Source organism: Halictus rubicundus, chromosome 9 (assembly GCF_050948215.1).
Source record: "Halictus rubicundus isolate RS-2024b chromosome 9, iyHalRubi1_principal, whole genome shotgun sequence".
Classification (NCBI taxonomy): domain Eukaryota; kingdom Metazoa; phylum Arthropoda; class Insecta; order Hymenoptera; family Halictidae; genus Halictus; species Halictus rubicundus.
In genome coordinates this window covers 3,784,615-3,805,651 of record NC_135157.1, presented here as the reverse complement: position 1 = coordinate 3,805,651, position 21,037 = coordinate 3,784,615, and the positions used below count along the sequence as shown (strand labels likewise).

Here is a 21,037-nt window from a genome sequence, read left to right as displayed (position 1 = left end):
CCTTTCTTTCCATCCAATCGAAATAATATTTTAACCATGGAATGGCAGTACTTGGATCCACTCGAATCAGGAGTTAGAATATTCCACCTAAATTCTAATTTTCTGCCAGTCAGTTTCAATTATTAACTATTTGTGCTTGGTCTAATAAGAAGGTCAACGTTGATCTGAAAGGATTGTTTCACCGTTTGAAACGGATATAGCTATGGTGTCGTGAAAAGCATTCTGCTTTACGAGGGTTGCACTGTAATAATGAGGTAGTACGATAAAACAAGACTAACAAGAGGTCGGATAACGCGTCTAACGCAGAGTAAAAGTTTCTCGCATCACTGGCACGACGTTTTGGCCTTTCGCCAGCAAGATTTACAAACATTTAGCCCACGTTGCTAGCAGATGACAAAGATTTTGTCGTTGTAATAATTGCTCCACCAACGACGAGCGCATGCAGAAGATTCGGGAATGAGATTGCGTCTCCACGAGGTTATCGCGCGTCTCTGATGCTACCGTTCGGATCAATGAAAATTTACTCGAGCACGTTTCCACTGTGAACCGACCTTTAACCGTCACACGGAAGGTTGCACGGGGCCGAATAAAAGCGAGCCGTTAAAACGGAATATCGCGTCTTCGTTGTTTCCTCTCGGCCCGGCCAGACCCGACGCTGTCAGTCCGCTTTTCCCGCCTGTCCCCTAGGGACTGCGAGGCGAGGCTGCCGAGAAATAAAATTCAGATTCCCGTGGCTCGCACACGTTCGCCGGTCCCCGGTGTGTCCGGGAATCGCGTTTGCGAATATTCTGATATTACGTTCGTCGAACTTTAATAAAGTTTTACCGTGCGGGGGAGCGGAAACGCTTACGCGGCGACGATTGTTCGCGGCCCCGCGTGAAAAATGAGCCGCAACCGCGCGTTTCACCGGACAACCGTGTCTCGAACGTGCATATAGTCTGCTCTTTCTCTCTCTCTCTCACTCTCTCTCTGTCCCGGGGATTGTGTGTCGGGAATTGGTCAAGAACAATGAGACGCGGACAAAGGTCGGACGAACGCTGGGAACGGACCTAGGCAGGGGAGGCAGATCGCAAGACGGTGAAACGCGTGGGTACCTGAGAAAAAGGGCCACCGAGGGCCGAGCTTTTATCAAGGACGCCCTTTATTTTCGTCCGTTTCCTCTTTCACCTATTCAGGACCGCCCGGCTCTCTACCCTGTCCGCGATTACCCAGCGCTAATGTTTGGTTCGAACCGCCGGATAATGAACGCTAATCGCGACCGTCTTCGGAAGTTTCTCTGTGCGCGCGTTCTTTTTCAACCTGCCATAATCCGACGAGATTATACCGCCGTGAGCACAAAGCCAAGCCACGTCCCGCGCACGGGTCAGCTTAGAAGGTTTGGTCTTGCGCGGAATGAGATTCGCTCCCATCCGTTCCGGGACACGAATCGAATTTTCAAACAAGCTCGATCCCAGTTTTGATTTCCGCGACGCGTTTCTTCTCGCCTCGAGTCGCGTTTCGGATAATACAAGCTACAGAAGTGGCCGACAACGGGACCGTCGCTGGAACCGATGTTGAACCGGAGATTCGCCACGATTTTTGCGCATCTTTGCAACCCGCTTTCCTATTTTCTGGAGACACTGGCATTTGTTATTCATTTATTCATGGATTGGACCCCTCGAATCGCTTCACGCAGCAGCCTAACCCTAAAAGGAACATCGACCGAGAGAAGCGTGATAGAGGAATAAACGTCGAAAACATCGGTGAAAATAAAAGGCTCGTCAGAGTGCGAGACTGAGTATCGAAGCTGCAGTTTCGTCGGTCTCTGCAGGCCCTGTTCGCGGAACGTGAGCAAGAACTCGATATTAATGCTAGACCGGAAGATAGTTGATAACAAAGTTCGAGCGATCTCAGATAACAGCGTGCCCGTGGAATGGAAATCGATTAACGCGTCCCTCTCGAGTGGAACGCGAATACGACGCAATTTCCTAGATTATTTCGAACGAAATTGCAATGAAGCAATTAAAAGGTAGACTCTCCGGGTATCGGAAGGCATTCCGAGCTCCCTTTTCATTTTCCTGGGCCACCGAGCGAGTCGTGATCGTCATACCAAGCATACATTCAGACCGTTCTCCGAAATCTGTTCGTAATTGTTCGAACGATTTGAGAAGTTCGGTGAACGGCCGATAGATTGAACCACGACAGCATTCGCTCAACAAATTATTCATTAAGTATCGTTTTAAATTCATCTTTATCCGACGCGCTTTATTAATGCTCCCGCCAGCTCGGATTGTTTGCGAACCGCAATTTATTTCGCTCTCGCGAGAAGCGTACCTTTCATCTTGCTATTTCCCTCGTCTCATAAAAGTGTAGCATTAAAGCTAGAGTAAGGAATATTTAGTATACGAGCTGTTAAAGTTATAGCGCAGTGAAAAAGCGTTAATTACTCCAGCAAGAAGCTATTTCGCCAGCGATAACGCGTGCGTTCACCTTTCGAAAGCAGGGTAAAGTGCGGAACCTCTGTTGTTCGAATTGGTACGCGATAAACCATGACGTTGATACGGTCGATTCGATGAATCACCGGTCATCGACGAAATCATAGCGACACCGATTACCGAGAAGCGGCTCGTTGTCGCGGCCTTTGTTGACAAGAAAGTCGCGATAATCTTGCGCGTGTGTGCGAACGATATCTGCCGGAACTCGACTCGACAGGTGTGCGCGAGCCACGTCTTGTGATCGATTGTTTAACAAACAAGGAGAGCTCGAAGTGCCAGGTGCCATCGAGCATTCGAATGAATTAATAAAGACGCGCAGAAAGGACGAGCGGGCAGCTGGTCGCAAGTAGCGCATCCGCACCTGAGTTGGGAAACACCCCTTTTCCGGTTCTCCCTGACAACTGCCCTAAAATTGATAAACAATCTTCGCCGCATGTTGCACGTTGGAGACCGGCAAACACGATCTCGGGACGGAGAATACGCGCCGAGGAAATTGATGTGTAATCGACGTATTTGCCGCATTCGCACCTTGGAAACCGGTGAACGCGATCCCGGGGCTGAGAACATGTGTCGAGGTACGCTTGAAAATAGTATGGTCCGTTATCAGCGACGCGATACCGTCGGGAAAAAGTGGCAAGTACGAAACTTCGTGACTGGGTCTCGTTAACAGCTCGGGATTTTCTGCGGACGGTTCCAGATGGAACTAGGAAGTGCCGGTGACCCCGGTCGTGGAATAGTTTCACCAGTGGTCGAGATAACAGTATTGACCTGGTTAATTGGCGATACCGTAGGCACGCGCGCGGCCCCATAGCAGTTTTTATCACTTTTATTAATGTCGCGATGCTGGCGCAGCGAGCTGTTATTTTTCAGTGAAACTGGTCCGCGGTTGCACCGAGGTGTCGGGCCTGTACCCGTAAAACACGTACAAAACGTTTTGTACTCGAATTTGTCAACTCTCTTACCAGGACAATTCGCTTTCGAATGGTTTCCGAGCTGACACGTATTATCCGAACAAGTGTTCCCGGTAGTTTACGTTAGAGGATAATGCCTCTGCCTCCTCGTTCGTGAATCCCTGAACGTGATGCCGACTTATTCTTATTAAAGGACTGCCGCGCGCCGCAGCAATTCGATTATAAACGAGAGCGAACGGAAACTTTCCAGCAAACAGACGAGTGCCGGTACTCTTGAAAATACTCGCGGGACTCGACACGCTTCCGTTGGAAACTCATATCGAACTTGTTTACATGCCGGCGATGCCTGTCCCCCGGTTCCCTCCGCGTCTTCGAATCGTCGCCTTCCGGCATAAATTCAATTCCCAGCAATAGGAAAAGTTAGGAGGATGTTTGAGCACAGATTATCATTTCCTAGGGCCAAGCTAACTCCCCCTCCTCTCTACGTAGAGCATTTCCAAAACGTGGCGACAGAACATTTTGCGCGTGATGGAACTTGGTAAAATCGACTAGTCGCACTGACGATTTGCATCAATCAGAAAGAAGTGTAGTTTACGAAATGACAACCATTGTTTGGTACTAACAAGAAGAGTAAGACGAAGAGTTTCGAGGAGCCAATATCAATTTTTGCATAAAGTAAAAACGAAATATGAATACAACAGCTGATAGAATTTGTCTGATTTCAGGAGCTGGTGTTGACCACGGACGGTGACAGAAGACTGAGTCCGCACACGAGCAGAATAGTGGTGAGCAACTGTTCGTCCGTGATCCTGGAGAACTCGAGCCTAGCTTCGATGAGCGGGCTGCGCTCGGTGGACCTGGTGAACGTGGCGAACCTGAGCCTGGTGAGGCAGAGCTTCGAGCTTTCGTCGCACAGTACCCGGACAAGGATCACCGTGAGGAACAGCACGATCGACACGATGCCGAGCTTCGTGTTCCGCGGGGACGTGGAGGCGATCATCTTCGAGAACGTGAGCATCGGCCAGCTGAGCGCGTTCTCGTTCGCGAACCTGGTGCAAACGGAGACGCTGCGGCTGGAGAACTGCCAGATCGAGAGCATGGAGGCTCAGGCGTTCAAGAAGTTCGACGTGGGCTACCTGCACGTGATAGGCGGCAGTTTCGGCGACCAGGTGCCCAGTCGGACGATGAACGACATCGAGGTCTACCACAAGTTCATGCTGGACGGCGTGAGAATGGGCACGGTTCGGAGTGACGCGTTTATCGTGCGTAGCCCGCGAACTGTGGCTATCCAGAATTGCTTGGTGGACAGCCTGGAGAGCGAGGCTTTCGACGTGACCGCGCGCGGTGCGGTCATCCTGAAGAACAATACGTTCGGCAACCTGGCCATCGGGGCGTTTCTGGGTATACGAGCCGACCCCGAAGCCAGGACACTACCTGGCTCTCTACCGGTTAGCCTGCACGACCTGATCTTCAAGAACAACAGCGTGGTGAATTTCGAAGAGGGCTCGATGATGTTCGACCGGGCCAGTTTTCGCATCGAACTCGACAACCTACTGGTCGATCAGACGTGCGACTGTCAGATGTTGCCCGTTTGGAAGAACAACATTCTCAATTACACTAACGTTTACTCGAGGTTCTACACCAGACAGAACTCCGTGTTGCCGCCCACGTTCTCGAGCCAGGACTCGATCAGCGAGACCCCGGAGACGTTTCTGTGCACGGACGGAGAGATTGACGGTGTCCCGACTAGTTTCGTCGACTACGAGACTCGGCATTGTTCTCTGGGCGGATCGGTGATGATGCTCGCGGTGGGTACCGCGGGCCTGCTAGTCCTACTGATCCTGCTGATCTGCCTGATCGTCTGGTGCTGCAGAAGGCGTCGTCGGAACAGCCAGAAGAAATGGATCAGCGTGCCGACGAACGCGCCCGACGTCGTTTCGAAGAAGAACGGGGTGATCGGCAGGGAAACGGCCGCGTCGAACGCGCCGGTCGACAGTCGGATAACCATGGTGGTGCCTGACGGCAGGCTGTACAGAGAGACCGAGTTTCATGTGATCGTCGAGAAAGCGGAACCGTTGACTACCGAGTTGTAACGAGAGCCGTCGCGCGGCTCGATCGCAGCCGCGGCTCCACGGGTCGACGAAGAACTCGAGTGGACGGACAGGCCAAGCCGCTTCCGCGTGTACAAGCTCTGAACACGTCCGGGACATGGTGGTGTATCGGTGGCCAACAAAGCGCGGCGAGCACGCGCGCCCCGGTTTTTCACGCGCTGCGAGGACTGTTTGAACAGCTTGCGCGACGCGCACCGTGCGACCTCTCCTCCTCGACCAGAGGAAACGAACTTCGTGCCCCCACGGTGGTTCCTCGATATTTTTCACGTACTATTAACAATAAGACGCGTCTGGGGAACGAATAGAGCTGGAGATCTTGGAATCCTATTGTTTTCAATTTAACCGACTAATCCTTTAGTACAAGCCAGTTTGTAAGCTTCCATTCACATATCAGACACGAGCGCCGATTATCCCGACGCGACCCGGCGGGCTACCACCTACACAAATCCGTCTGCCGCGTGGTTCACTCCGTATCTCTTCACGATTAAGAGCGTTCCCCTAAACGGAGGTGTCTCGCGAATAATCGGCCCGCGTTCTCTAGTTAAGTTTATCGTTTAAGTAGCTTTTGAAGAACGGCCAGTGCGTCGTTCGAGAGGATTGGACTGAACGCAGCCGGACGATGTCTGCGCCGACGCGAAGAAGAAGACGAATCGGCGACACACGGAGAATCCTAAACTCGTTGATTCGTGTGGGACATGTGATCGGATTCAATGCCGGTTCGACCATCCATTTTTGTGCGTCGGCGAACGTTCCGAGCGGAAACTAGCAAGACTACGGCTGGTTCGATCGAATTTGGCGAGAGTTCCGAAAATCTCGAGCAAAAAGTTGACTTCGTGTTCGGTACTGTAGGGGACCTTCGCTCGAAAAGCAGTGCCATTCCTATAGAAACGCGTGTTCGCGTACACTCGACTCGAAAAAGACGTTCGACCCGGAACGAGGTAGAAAGGTAGTCGAATACCAGTCGCTCGAATACCGAGAATACCACTGTAACACCCTCTCGAATTGATTGCGTTTCTCACTGTGCTTGTAACACAATAAAAATATTACCTGACATTCCTTGACAATACGGATATGAATCGATGAGACGTTCGAAGAGAAGCTGTAGTTCTAAGAGCCGATCGGAAAAGAGATCAAAATCCCCGAGCGGTGTATTCGTCGCGATATTCGCGAGCGTGAGTTTTCGCCCGACAAGAAAAGTGCAACAACCCCTTGCGCAAAAAGTCGCCCCCTCTCGGAGGCGCCCAACCCTATCCACAGGACCGTTGGTTCATTGTATCATTTTTGTTACTGCGACACGTTTATTTATGAGCTTGCGACGTCGCCAATAAATTGTTGTTATTGTTATCAGTTGCTGCGATCAGTATCTCTAATTTCGATGAACGCGGGGGCGGGGCACCGTGGACATTATCGGCTCGAAGCGGGGCTCTCGACGAAGCGAGCATAAATTTCCTCTGACATTCAGAGCACACGGTCTATTATGTTCCGATGATGAATGAACTCCCGAGCGATCCGCGAGGAACTGCTCCTGACCGGCGAAACGGAGACGGGGAATTTCCCGCGGGGAATTCGAAGAAGAGCCGCGGAAACAGCTGATCCATCGGAGCCGTGCGTTATTCAAAAGCGGTATGCGAACGAACGACAGCTCCGTCCCTGGCGTGTGCAGCTATCTCGCGCACGTGTTGTAAGCGATGCATTATTGATGCGGACGAGCGACGTTGTTTCGGTTCGCGTGGCCGTAGCCCGGAGCAACAGGAATCGCTCTCCTCGGAGCCTTTTTCAGGTTGTTCGACGACCTTCGAGCCGGTAGCCTTGAGAGGCGTCGAGGCGTCGAGGCGCGAGCGATTAACGGCTGCTCGCGAGAAGAAACTCGGCCCCGCCGAGCATGTTCGTGCACGCAATTATCGTGCTCTGTGCCGCGCGAATTAAGTTTTGTAAGGATGGTTTAGTTGTAATTATCGTGAGACTGTGATATAACGACAGCCGATTGTATACTTTGTTCTACGTCGATCGGGTCGCGATGACCGTCGACCACCAGAACCAGAGAGAATGAAGAAAGAGAGAAAGAGAGAGGGGGGGGGGGGAAGAATGTGTGAGCGAGAGTGAAAATAAAGAAGCTGATACGCATAGAACGACACGATACTCGATGCATATTTTACCCCAGTTACCCCTTTGTTTGTGCAATAGGCGAATACGTTATAATTACGTCAAAGTCGATACTGTCGCATCGATCAACAACGGTTTTCAACAACAACAATTACACCTATATGTTGATTCATAGATCGAGGACATTCGTGTAAGTGAAGCACGGACCTATATCCATCTATATGGATCCATGGGGCATTGCCTGGCTCCGACAAGATGAAGAGCAATAAAGCTACACCAGAAGGCAAAGGTGACAGTCTTTCATCTGATCTCATTGCCCATTTAATGTCTCCTTCAACAGATCGAATGCACGAAGAAATCACGAAATTGATTAGAAGAGGACTACGATCCTGATTCGTTTGAATCACGAAATTGATTAAAAGAGTAATCCTGATTTGTTCGAACCACCTTGTGCATACCTATACTAACAGCCTCTACGCATTCTCTTAAATAGTTCAATCCACCCTCCAAATTCAATCATTTTAGATCAAGGTGTCCTACTACTCACGCCGATTCTCGCCCACATTTTGTGAAACGATTTGTACATCGGAATACATCGCGATACGTCGCCTTTCAATAACTCTGTTATATAACTGGCAAGCAGAGGCAATTCGTTTCTAACCTGCTATTTGACCCAATCTCAATAGAGTTTCAATAAAAGCGGCTCTAAAAAGAGACGGAGATTTCTGTCGATGTTATTTAAGAAGATTTTGCTGGTTGAATGAAACAAGCATTGCAGAGGAATCGTATCTTTTGAATTCCAATGTTGTTATGATCAATGTACTCCGACCCTTCTTAGTTCCACTTCTTTACCGACGTCCGGTTCCACAGAAGCAAGCCAGAACAATTTGGTACTCACCTGAATGGAAGAAGGCCGTCGAGAGCCTGGGTGACGGTAGGAGCTGACGACAGGGCAAATCCTCGTCCAAGCAACGTTGAATGCACTGAGAAAATCCTCTCGGCGGTTTCTTGCATCGACTCCGAATCCTCTTCCACTTCTTCGTCTAAAAAGATATAGACGGTCGTATGAAATACATTTTTATAATAAACGCGATCTGCATGGCGGATGCATTAACCAATTCATATTATAAAGAAACATATTCCACGGTAAAAGAGATCGATAAAATATATTTGAAAAGATTTAAATGTCATCAAAGAGAATTATGAAGCACTCGAGATACCGAATAGTCTTAATATTTGATATAAATATTTTTCAAACAGCTTTACAACTTCCGTACCCCAGTATCTACTTAATTAAAAAATTAAAATCAATTATAACCAGTTTCTTAAAAGAAATTCCACTCCGATTAGTGCAGATTCATAACATCAGGTCTTAACACTCAAGTCTTCGAAAAATAAATTACAGTACTGAAAAATAAAATTATATAAATAAGAATGATTTGTTGCTTTATCATGTGAGTTAATGCGTACGATCTAGTATAGTTCTCGAAATGACTGCAATTAATTACAGAGGGCCTATTGATTTTTCACGTGATCGGTATTTCAGGTTGCACGACAGAAACACCCTTATGATGATAAGTCTACCGAATATCTTTGCTGCGTGAATGATACGTACTAGACACAGGTGGCAATGAAAGATTCTTCTTCATAAGACTCGCGGCGCAAGCTCCACCAAGGAATGATAATTCAGTTTCCAAATTTTTCAACCCGTTCCCAGATGATATCCAGTCGTATCCAATAACCAGACATTTAAACCCGTACGTGATTGCTCCTTCGTTCTTCATATAATCCGATGCAGTTTCCAATGAGAATATCACTTCACTACCTGAAATAATGAATCCACTTATTTGTATAAACGTCTATCATAAGGTTTGTTCGCTTCCTCGATTTTAGAAATACTGAACAGTCAAATTTACTAGCTTGAATTTTCTTATACTAATCACAAGGTTCGTTTTCGAGATGTGCCTGATGTTTATTATAGCGAACACACAAATAAATCAACTTGTTTGATCATCTCCTACATGACCACTTTTATGCATTCAATTGTTGTAAAACCAAAAATCCACCTACCTGGTAGTACGACCGCGTTTTGAGGCCATTGACTTTGTATGTTGCTCATTTTATGCAATACTGGCCAATGTAAAGGTGGATCATCTGTTGTTGTGTTTACGTGTATTCTAAAAATACGAATAATTACATATTAGTGTATTCGTATTCAAACTTTTTTACACAACATAAGCAAACGCTATTTACCCTGGTGGAGTGTTTGGAATTATGTTTGGAATGTACAGTTGCAAATAATCCTCTGGCTGAGCGGTACCACATTCTGGTGTGAATTCAATAGACAACCATTTGACTGTATCCGGGAAAGAGACTCTGTAATGGGACACGGTTGCTGGTTTATAAGGATGATCACTTTCCAACCACGTGTAATGATGACTGGTAGTAATGGGCGGAGATACGTGGGACTGAACTTCGCTGTCTTGAGACACTTGAGATGATCCCATAGAGGATAATAAATTTAGTGCAGCAACGTGAGGAAGCATTTCCTGTATCAGAGTGAGAACCTGTACTCCGCTCTGAAACAGAAACGCTGGTTATGCAAGTAATATATTTGTAAAACTATAGGGTCATTACAATAAGCCACGTCTTTTAACCCTCGTCCGTTCCTCGTGCCAATTTGACACATTCTTCACGTTCGTTTAAGTTCTTTGACGGCTAGTTCATTGGTTTGTACATACAACGTGTTACACGAAAATTATGCATTCACTGTACAAATGCTTCAGAATGCAGCTAGATATGCATAGCTTTGAATATAAAAAATTTTACATGAAGGACGGATGGGATTTAAATTAAAATTGAACAATTCAACTCAATCGATGATCGAAACAGAGAAATTGTAAAATTAAACGATCTCTACATCGTATGCCGTTCTGAATAAAAATCCCTGGCATCGAAGAACAAACAGAAATCGACTTGGCATTGAATGACCCTGTAAGCAGCAATACTTAAAAACAGTAGTCTTTACTCTAGGATCCGATGTAGCTAATGGACTGATATGTGCCATGACCAAGGGTAACAGAGTTGTTACGAACGTGGCGTTCCCTAGAACTTCAGTGGCTACCACTTCCTCTGCCTTTTCTCTCGCCAGCGCAAAAATTTCATTGGATCGTTGAATAATTGTTGCTGTCATAGAAAGAGTACACTTTCTAGCTTGCACTTCAGCCATCGCTTTGCTCGTGTGCTGTCCATCAGAGTCTTGAGGGTTCGAATAATACAGTACGTGTGGAATTTGGCCTCTTGTTTGAGTTGTACCTGCACAGATGGAACATAGCGTAATTTCTTAAAACCTTGAATACACGCTTTATTAAAGTACATACCATTAAAACTCAAGGAACAAGCTGTAAATGTAAAAGTTGTTCCGTCCGGACCTTTAACGACGCTTAGGCCGCCGTCGCCATTACTTGTTCGTCCGCCACGGTTTCTCAGTCTAATGGCGTACTTCACATTTTCCTTTATGGGTACAGGTTTATCAAACTTCAATTCAACTATGTCGTTCACACAATCGTCCGGACCGAACGAACCGCGTGTAAAATCCAAACTACTCCAACGTTGAGTGTGAGATGGATCATTGCCTGTATTGTTTTGCTATTAAAAGGAAATTAACAAATTAATGATTTAAATTAATTTATATCCACTAGAAATCGTTTAAAAAAGGACGATCTCCAAGTGACATCTCCAAATCTTAATGAAACTTTGCTTACTTTCTTAACGAATCTTAATAAACTACCCCTCTAGCTCTAATAGTTCTCGAGATATTCGACCAAGTATGGTTCCAACCCCAAACTTTGAGGGTTGTTTTCACGCTCTGAATATGAACGATAGCCGCTAAAAGAAAATATGTGTCTAATATTTATCCAAGAACTACGTTCCCCTAAAGTTTCATTAAGATCTGAAGATGTCACTTCGGGATCGTGCCTTGTAAAAATTAATGACACGTACATCGTCGAGCAACTCCAATTCATAATCGTACACTCCAACACCACCGTAGATACCCACTCCAGCAATAACAATTCCAGGCTGATCGACGGAAAAACAAATTGCGTCTGGAGAACCATTACCGGTGTTCCAAGATCTGGTCTGTACTACTCGAGTGAACCTCGATGGTGTAGTGTACATTATTCTTCCGCAGGCAACCTGAAGCTCATCCTCGTTTCCATTGGACTGTGCAGCCAATTCAGCGATTACTCGTTCTAATAAATAACAGCAATGGAGAACCAATTCTGGCAGTGATTGTGTCTTTTCTCTGCATAGACTTTTCCTCACGGGAACTAGGATCAGATCTAACAGTCTGTCAAGAACATCGCGAAACGTCCAATTCAATGTTTCCTTCCCGGAATTCTCCATTTGCGACTTGTAACTAATTTGTTCGACTAGAATTGGGTATTGATGATTCTCAGTTGAGTTTATCATTAATAAGCCAGTATTATCTGACGGGCTGAGCTGACGTTTAATGCTGTCGCTGCTATCCATAATATTATTCAAAATCGGAAATGTACATCGTAGACGGATGGTGGGATTGCATAGAGAAGCCAGAACTGCGGATAACAACCTGTCCTTCGAAGTTCTTCCTTGCTCCTATAAAATATTATGAATGTTGAATTGTTTAGCGAAGAACTTTTTATTTATATAACGATTAGATTTACTCACTCTATCAATTTCAGATAGCAGCTCATAGAGACACGTCCACTTTAAATATGCTGTAGGATAAAATGCGTGGTAGCATGCGACAAATGTTCTGTGACACTCATCCAAGATGCTGTTGGTTACTTTATTATTTATGGCACTGGAACCTAGATTCAATATTATTTATATTTCACAATGAAAAGACAAACCCAATGTAAAAATAAAATATGGAAACGTACTTTTACTTGTTCGTGTTTTTCCTTTACTTTTGGTATTAGATGGCACAGTGTCGGACAAAATTTGATGCAATAGAGCACGCACCTCGCCTATGCATTCTGCTAGACGCACCGATTCGGTTGGAGTTTTCTTGCCGACTGTAAATTATTAATATTGTATTAACTATGAATTAATACGGAGAACAAAATGGACTACGTACTTTGATTCGGATAAATCTCATTGGTGTATGTTCTAAGTAATCTCAAACTAGCTTTACTAATATAAACTAAACGGTCCATTTCGAGCAATGTGTGAAATGGAGATGTAGTATGAGTCATTGTATCATTTAATGATGCTTTTAATGTATTCCAACTCCATTGAAGTAACGATATTAATGACTGAAAACACTCCTGGAAAAAAATTGTAAAATGAATATCTTTGCATGGTTTTCTCATTCAAGAAAATGGAAACATACTTTGGTGACGGTTCGACTAAAATCTCTTTTTAACACGTAAACTGGTTCAATTTGATATCTTTGTCTGTTGGGCGTTTGGTTTTCAGGCGTAACAACTCGATACAATAATTGTGGTATTTGTCCGGCATTCACGTCTGTTCCATTATTAGATCTTTTGGAAGATTTGAAATAAAACATAACTCTGAAAAAAGTATAAAGATATCTCTTAAATATGACTTTGATTCTTTTGACTCTCTTTGACTTTTATTATTTATTCGTAGTAATACGCACTGATCTTCAGCTGTAACCATTCCTTGACCACCGGATCCACAGTCACTGGCAGGACCACTAACTTTGGCCCAAGCAACGTACCACCTGTTTGCTTGTAAGGAAACTGGTTCATCAAATAGAATAGAACATTTCTGTCTTGGTCTACATTCGTATGGCACTTCCTCGGATTCTGCTAAAAGTTCGCCGTCATTTTCCTGATCTCCTCCATCCATACCAATATCAAAAAGCTGAAATCATTTGTAATATTAATTGACTTATAGAAATCTGATTGCACATAGGTAACACTTACCTTTATTTTTGCCGTGTACTCCCCGCGACCACCAAACAAACTATATCCGCCAAGTAAAATATCGGTATCAGGCATAAATCTGATAGCCTCGATAGAGTGAGGGGTATAGCCCCAGCCACCCCCAAGACCTAAAAACGTATAAAAATGTATACTGACGAGTATAGCAAAAGAAAATGTGAACTTTTTAATGCTTGGAATACGCACTTTCAAATCTGTTAACCGTAACAAAGTCTTCGCGACTGTATACTTTGCCTTGCGTCGTCTGATTGCATTCATTTTCCTCGATTATAGACAAATTTTCATCTTGAGCCTGTGTCAAAGTGTCCAAACATCCCAACAAATGCATTGCAGCTTGAGATCGCGTTACGAAACAATTCGATACAACGGGCAGTGCTAAACCTGGGCTCAAAATGGAAATTTCCAAACCAGGAATCGTTCTAGCTTCCGTAGATATGATGTTGTACAAACTGATTTCATTGTTTGTCGGATTGAAAGTCCAAATGACGTTATACAAAGGATCTAAACACGTTGCACAACTACTAAAGTCAACTTGATCTGATCCGCTGTAGCTATTGCAAGTGCCGTCCCTTTTGCTTATGACTAAACATTTGAACGAATTTGCGTGATCGTTTTGATGTGGAATTAAAACTGAAACAATTTTTTTGTTATTGGTAAATATACTTGCAATGCAGTAATGATGGAGCAGCGATTCACAAAAGAAGGACATACTTATGCAGTTTTTATTTGCCATAACAGTACTCCTTGTTAAACTAATAGAATTTATTTCATCAATTTTGACATAAGTCTGATCCCCAGTCGCGCCGACCCATGTTGCTCGTCTGCCCCAACGTGGACCGATATTCGCAACTAAATTTGGGAAGCTATGCCATGGCTGTGTTCTATCGGATCGATGATTCGCCGGTGAAGTATTTGAAGATTCGTTTTGTCCGTTCCACCAATTCATGCCCAATTGTCCTTTCTGCATGCGAGAAAGAAATATGTAAAAATATCATAAATTGTAGTTGAATTAGAAGTGTGTGAGAATCCAAAAAATGTCGGGTCAGGACGGACCGAGAACTTTATTCGAGATCGGGACGGGTTTCCGAAAATTTCGGGATTCCCGAATATATTGGGATTCCCGAGCATATTCGGGTTTTCGAATGTATCGGGATTCTCAAAAATGTTCAGGATTATGTTCGAGAATATTCTCAGGAATGCCGATATATTCAAGAATCCCGAAATTTTTGAGAACCCGACTCGTCTCGACCCGATGCCTTTCCGACCCATTCCGACCATTGGGTAGACGACATTTTCGGGTTCTCGCACACCTCTAAGTTGAATCAATTGAAAGAAATGAAACATTAAGTATAATACAAACTTGATAAGCTCCGAATGTATACACTTCGCCCTTTGATGTAAGTACAACAGTATGATTGCTTCCGGCGGCCACCTGAGTAGCTATCCCTGATATCTTAACTTGAACTGGTCCAGCATGAGCCACCAAATCTCCCACGCCTAACTGGCCGTATACATTACTTCCAAATGTATAAACTTCTCCATTTTGTAAGAGGATCACTATATAATCGATAACAATAACATAATAACAGAATCATTAAAATTCTGTGTCGAATTTATTGAACAAAAAGAAATATATACACATTACCTGTATGATGCAATCCGCATGATACTTGAACCACAGGACTTTCGCTAGGTATGGAAACTCTAGCTGGTGGAATACTAGCGATTCTCGTGGCATCGCCTCGTTCTACGTCGCTTCCTCCAACACCTTCCTCTGTCATTAAGTTACTACTAAATCCAAGTACGATTTTGCCAAGATTACTTTTCTGTGCTGCGCTTGGTCCTGCTAATTTGTAAAAAAAAATGTATCATTACATTAAATATTATACAACTCAACTTAATTTAACACATGCATATATACACTTATTGTACGAAGACGTAAATATTAGAGGCGTACGAAAACCTGAAAATGTCGGGTTCTCGATGGTCGAGACGAGTCTGGTACTTGAACATTTCAGGATTCTCGAATATACCGGTATTCCCGACATATATACGAAACCCTAGTATGCTCAGAAATCTCGAATATTCTTGAAAATATTCAAAAAAATTGTCAAGAACCCTAATTGCTCGAAAATCCCGACATATTCGAGAATCCGGCATTTTCGAGAACCCGTCTCGATTCCGAGTAAAATTCTCGACCCGTCCCGAACCGACATTTTCGGGTTCTCGCACACCTCTAATTAATATGCATTTAGCCAATCTTTGAATATTCAGACCTTTCATTTTTATCCCATACTTTGCAGTGCTTGGTCCTGCTTTAGTCCTCTGTCTTTGCTTGATTTCTCCTAGCCGCTTTTGTAAGTACTCACGAAAGTTTGAACTTGTTTTACCTGAAATAATCATATATTTGTCATTTCAGAATATTCAATCAATATGGGTAGGTAGAATATTGAAGATGTCTCTCTATACATTATAAAGATATTTTAACTATACGAGGACCACTTCATTCCGACGCTTGCAGAATTAGCAATTTTGTAAATATAAAATATACAATTGCAAAGAAAGGCAAAAAAAAATCGACAAAGTGGTTGAACTCTTTAAGAATTGAATGTTTACCGATATAGCAGCTTTTCCTTGCACAGGTACGACAACATCCACACTCTGCACAGCCACTATCGCCTTCGCCGCATCCACATTCCCTGAAATCAGATATGTAATTATAACTTTCTGCGATATGTGATGCTTCCTATATACGAACACTTACTGGCCAGGATTTCGATCGGGACGTATGCTACTCGTACATGATATACTGTAGCCGGTACATTCTCGACATACCGTGCAAACCATGCAAACACGATGTCTCCATTGATGCTGTCCTGGCAGACACATACCTTTCGTTTCTTCCCACTCTTCTGTAGGCTCTACAGCGTCTATTTACAAATAATATTATTACGCTTTGTATTAGAAAACGATTAAACATTGACGTATGTACAATTACCTTCTTCAGTTGCTAAAATTTCATCTTCTACTGTTCCCATATCCATAGCGACCACTGTAGTGTTTTTATTAATAGTATGAACTGTCGTGAAACCTCTACCGCATTGTCCTTTATTGTTGATTCCAAATGTATACAAATGGCCTTTGTTAGTCAATGCCGCAGCATGAGCTTTTCCTAAAGAAACATGCACGACACAGACGTCTCTGAGATCAGTGACTATTCCGGATACTGGATCACTATGTAAAGTATCTTTGCCAAACATAAGTAAAGAACCCTCCTTTGTGACTAACGCCGTTGATCCATTATTACATGCGGCATCCACAATAAACTGTCCTTCTACTTTTGCTATCTTTTTTGGTTTAACTGGTTTAGGTTGCCGACGAACTTTGCCTGAAATATAAAATACATTTAGAGATATTCTATAACATGTGACCATTTAGTTCAAGCAATTTTACCGCAACAAGTTCACAAACTTTATTGTCGAACCTCTATTTAAACTACTTACTGCTATCACCGTCTTCTCCGCGTCTAGCCGTACCCGCAAACAAAACTGAACCATCTTCCAGGATCATGACAACATGCTGGCCATCATGTCCGGCTGCAAAATTAATAAGTCTCGGTCCTTTCCCAAGAGTGAGTTCTACCCATCTATTAGGCCTTGTGTTGCTCTTCATGCCAAGACTGGTTCCTTTTCCAGTATATAATACCTTGGACGTATAAAATAAATATCATAATCAATAAATATCACCATATTCCAATGAAATTTGTTTACATCCTTTATTAGTACTTACTTTGCCAGATATAGTTTTTAATAAACCAAACTCCTTCCCTGCTGTAATTGTAGCGATCTCATCGTCACAACCTGGATTTAATGTATGAACCACCTGCTCTTCGTCGAAAGCAGCATAACCGAAAACGTCTACACACTTCCTTGCCAGCTTTAATGGCAATTCTGTCGCAACCGTTACTGGATTACTTAGCATGTTTATTGTTCTAACTACGAAACCATCCTGTCAAAATAAATAGAATTAAATTTCTATTCTATAAAGTCACATTATGTATATCGACAATGCCAACTACTATAAATCACTAACGTCTTTCCCGGCTGTTATCATTCCCACACATTCACCATCAGAGAACATAACTGAAGATGACCAATCACGACCCTCTAAAACAGCAATTCCTGTGACTACCAATGTTTCTGCATCAATAATTAATAACTCAGTCTGTTTTCTGGGTGTGCATTTAAAGTATAGAGTATTCTGAAAAATAAATGCAATATTAGAAGGTAGGACTTCTACCGAAATATAAAATACCGGTATTTTTTGGTTGTACCTTTGAAACCCTTTTAAAAAATCGAAATACGAAAGAACCGGTATGATGTGACACCGCTATTTAGAAATACCGGCATATTTACCGGTATTTATCGGTCATTTTTAAGCATATATTTAGAACCAGTATTATTATATTATCGATATCATGTTAGCAAATACCGAAACTGATATGCAGTACCACAATTGCTACGGCACCGAAATCGGAGTAATTACCAGTATGATTATGGTTTGCGAGTGGAAAAAGATACGATATTACAATTTACAATAGTTGAAATATATATACAATGTTGTGATATTCGGTTTCGGTATTCATCACTTCGATACTGTAACAATTTCGGTATTATATCGCTTTCAATACAGCTTTATCAGTGCAATACCGTTGTCAAAATCATACCGATTTTAAGTCTTTGCTTACAAGTATGTTCCTTCATACAATCGAAGGTTGAACCGTTGTTGAACTTACGTTTGCATAACCAAGCCAACCCGTCTCAGTTGGATGAAAATCTTTTCTCTGAAGATACAAATGGCCCCAAATAGTTCCACCATGGCCACTGCCAATTTTTAATAATCCTCTACTTGTATGCAAATACAGGTACTTTCCGTCACTCACGAAACTTCTTCCATTCAATACTATATTATTTATTTCATTTGGTAACTTAAGCATAGAAGTATAAATCTTAGAACATTTAGGAACTCCATATGTAATCCAGTCTGGTCGTGCGAGTTTCCCCAGTAAAACAGCTTGTACACTCCTTTGTAAGGACGTTAATACACATGGCATCTACAACGTACACATTGCAGTCAGGTATATTAAAGTTACATAACAAAATAAGTCATTATTAATTCGAAAAAAAATGTACTTGGATATTTTGAACTGCTAATGCTCTAGGACACATGAGTAAAGCAGCTATTGCTGCCAACAAACGACCAGTATCACCTCTAACAACCACAAGACTTAATAAACAGGCACAAGCAACTGCTGTCAAATGACTACCATCATTGGCAGCAGCTGATTCAGGGCCATGCGAAGTTGCAAGATCTAATAATAAATCAAAAAGGGGATCTGTAAAAGAAAAAAGCATCTTTGTAATATGAGACACCCTTAAAAGATATATAGCAATTATAATCTTGTATGCGTACCAATAACATCATCTGGTTCAGATTTGAGGCCTTCAGGAAGTTGTCCTTGCAATATATCCAATAAAGCAGACAATGCTTTTGTACATAAAAGAGGTTCGATTGTTCTACTCTCTCGCATTAATGTGAATACACTTCTTAAACCAATACCTACAATCTACAGATAAATGGGTTAAACTTTAACTTCTTTCTTTATATTCACTGTGTACTAGTTTAGTATTACCTTTGGTAAGTTTTGTATAGTTGATATCCTATCTTCATCATCGCTTTCTGTATCAATAGTCTCGCTAAGCTCTGGTGGTGTTGGAAAATTGCAATTTAATGCCCTGTAAACTTCGCTTGTTGTCCTAGCATGTCTTTCCAAAATAGCACTTCTAACACTAGCAAACACAGCGAATGCAGAAGCATTGCAAGATAGTTCAATTTCTGGTGGGTGATTATAATTCAAATCTCCACTCAGATCGATCTAAAAATATTGGGGGTATGAATTAAAACGTGTATAAACAAATGCACATATAAAAACAATCAAAGATACCTTTTTTTTGTCTCTTTTCCTTACAGATTTACTTTTCTTACATTTTCTCCATTCTTCTTTTTGTCTGAAAATCAAAACCCATAATCTAATAAATGATAAAGTTAAAATATAATAAGCAAATTTTTTTTAAAGTGTTATTCAACAGATATAAAACTATTATAAATGCTAGTACAATAAAAATATAATTTTTTTTGCATTTATAAATAAATATTATTTTACCCCTATTGGCATCTAAATTAAATATCTATAATCAAACATTTTTATTCATCGTTATGCTTAATAGTCGTAAAAGATTTGAAATATCTAATAAAAACTGTAAGGACAGTGGTTGTTCTATTTACGTCAGTACTGTCAAACTGACAGCCCTGTGGCATAGATTAATTACAATAAACAAACTAAGCATTTTAGGTTACTTTAAAAACATAGGACGCTTAGCAAGTGTTTGTACAATTTTACGATGCTAATCAACGTATTGTATAATAATAAGTAAAAGAAATATGATTTTTTTATCATAATCATCGAGTTTGATAAATGACAAGTGATGTCACCGCCGAAAGCATCAAGTAAACAAAGCATGAGGAGGTTATACGGGTTTTGCACCTTTGTGCTTCGGCAATGCTTTTAAAGAGATCATAAAAGCATTTCGCAAAGTTCTCCGGCTCGGGCAGCAACCTTTCGTGGTCCCCAGACACCATGTTGTACACAAAATTTTAACGTACGAATCACCAATTCATTTTCGTAATACTATTGATCGTTGACATTCTCTTGCCTTCCCCATGTGATTCCATCGCACGGGTTAGAAAAAGGGCCATTCCACGAATTCTATCAAGGTATTTATTTTTTTGACCTGCGATTTCAAATTTAGAGGCAACATACAACCTAACAACGTATTAGTTTTACAACATTCGAAAACAGCCAAAGATCCGCCTCCGATGTATGTTAAGAAATTTGTCTTGAAAGTACACCGGCGGTCAAAATAGTAATGCACCCCACTCCGACGTTTCAAACACACTAGCCGAAACGAGAGTTCTATCTTATGCCATAATATTCAATGGTCGATTCGCAGCGCCCCTATTGAGATGTGAAATGGGGTTGTTGAGAGAATTCCTAATACACCAACGCAACCTCTATTATTCGTAGAGAATAATAACTCTATTATTTCATATAGAATTGACAATTTATAAGATATTTTTTTAGAACTCTGGAGATCTTTCTGATCCTTGACTAACGGCAACGTCGGCACGACGTTTGAATTCATTTATAAGTCACATCACGGACTTAAGATTAGTACCAATTAGTACAGAGCAGAGAAATATATCCTCTTTGGTACAGACATTGCATCTTATGGGCTTTTCTGTCTAGTTCTCGGGGGCTTTAAGAGCCCTTGTACCATTTCGATGTCGGGTCCAATGTTACCGATAGTTCGCGGATTTAGGCGCATTAGCAAGAACTGAATCACCGACGAGGAGGTATAGTCACA

The 21,037-nt window shown here is 42.6% G+C and overlaps 2 protein-coding genes across 6 annotated transcripts in view; one reads left to right on the top strand and one right to left on the bottom strand.

Annotated features, from left to right (window-relative positions):
- The window catches only part of LOC143357162 (uncharacterized), a 236,127-nt gene extending 229,912 nt beyond the window's left edge, over positions 1 to 6,215 (top strand). The window contains exon 4 of the mRNA XM_076793443.1: positions 4,111 to 6,215. Coding sequence (XP_076649558.1) covers positions 4,111 to 5,478 — 1,368 coding nt within the window. The 3' untranslated portion in view covers positions 5,479 to 6,215. The remainder of the gene's footprint in view (positions 1 to 4,110) is intronic.
- Hiw (MYC binding protein highwire) overlaps positions 1 to 20,559 on the bottom strand; it is a 506,468-nt gene extending 485,909 nt beyond the window's left edge. For all 5 annotated transcript variants that reach the window (XM_076793421.1, XM_076793426.1, XM_076793424.1 and 2 more), the window contains exons 1-30: positions 20,158 to 20,559; positions 19,558 to 19,621; positions 19,246 to 19,488; positions 19,026 to 19,179; positions 18,746 to 18,948; positions 18,349 to 18,666; positions 17,646 to 17,813; positions 17,343 to 17,561; positions 17,057 to 17,258; positions 16,552 to 16,941; positions 16,318 to 16,483; positions 16,170 to 16,252; positions 15,830 to 15,943; positions 15,199 to 15,399; positions 14,914 to 15,110; positions 14,265 to 14,514; positions 13,740 to 14,183; positions 13,536 to 13,663; positions 13,247 to 13,473; positions 12,977 to 13,157; positions 12,722 to 12,911; positions 12,525 to 12,659; positions 12,310 to 12,452; positions 11,602 to 12,237; positions 10,980 to 11,247; positions 10,628 to 10,914; positions 9,853 to 10,178; positions 9,670 to 9,776; positions 9,215 to 9,424; positions 8,498 to 8,642 (exon numbers count right to left, since the gene is read on the bottom strand). In XM_076793421.1, the coding sequence (XP_076649536.1) occupies positions 8,498 to 8,642; positions 9,215 to 9,424; positions 9,670 to 9,776; positions 9,853 to 10,178; positions 10,628 to 10,914; positions 10,980 to 11,247; positions 11,602 to 12,237; positions 12,310 to 12,452; positions 12,525 to 12,659; positions 12,722 to 12,911; positions 12,977 to 13,157; positions 13,247 to 13,473; positions 13,536 to 13,663; positions 13,740 to 14,183; positions 14,265 to 14,514; positions 14,914 to 15,110; positions 15,199 to 15,399; positions 15,830 to 15,943; positions 16,170 to 16,252; positions 16,318 to 16,483; positions 16,552 to 16,941; positions 17,057 to 17,258; positions 17,343 to 17,561; positions 17,646 to 17,813; positions 18,349 to 18,666; positions 18,746 to 18,948; positions 19,026 to 19,179; positions 19,246 to 19,488; positions 19,558 to 19,621; positions 20,158 to 20,252 (6,494 nt within the window). In that variant the 5' untranslated portion in view covers positions 20,253 to 20,559. The remainder of the gene's footprint in view (positions 1 to 8,497; positions 8,643 to 9,214; positions 9,425 to 9,669; positions 9,777 to 9,852; positions 10,179 to 10,627; positions 10,915 to 10,979; positions 11,248 to 11,601; positions 12,238 to 12,309; positions 12,453 to 12,524; positions 12,660 to 12,721; positions 12,912 to 12,976; positions 13,158 to 13,246; positions 13,474 to 13,535; positions 13,664 to 13,739; positions 14,184 to 14,264; positions 14,515 to 14,913; positions 15,111 to 15,198; positions 15,400 to 15,829; positions 15,944 to 16,169; positions 16,253 to 16,317; positions 16,484 to 16,551; positions 16,942 to 17,056; positions 17,259 to 17,342; positions 17,562 to 17,645; positions 17,814 to 18,348; positions 18,667 to 18,745; positions 18,949 to 19,025; positions 19,180 to 19,245; positions 19,489 to 19,557; positions 19,622 to 20,157) is intronic.
- Positions 20,560 to 21,037: the final 478 nt, after the last annotated feature.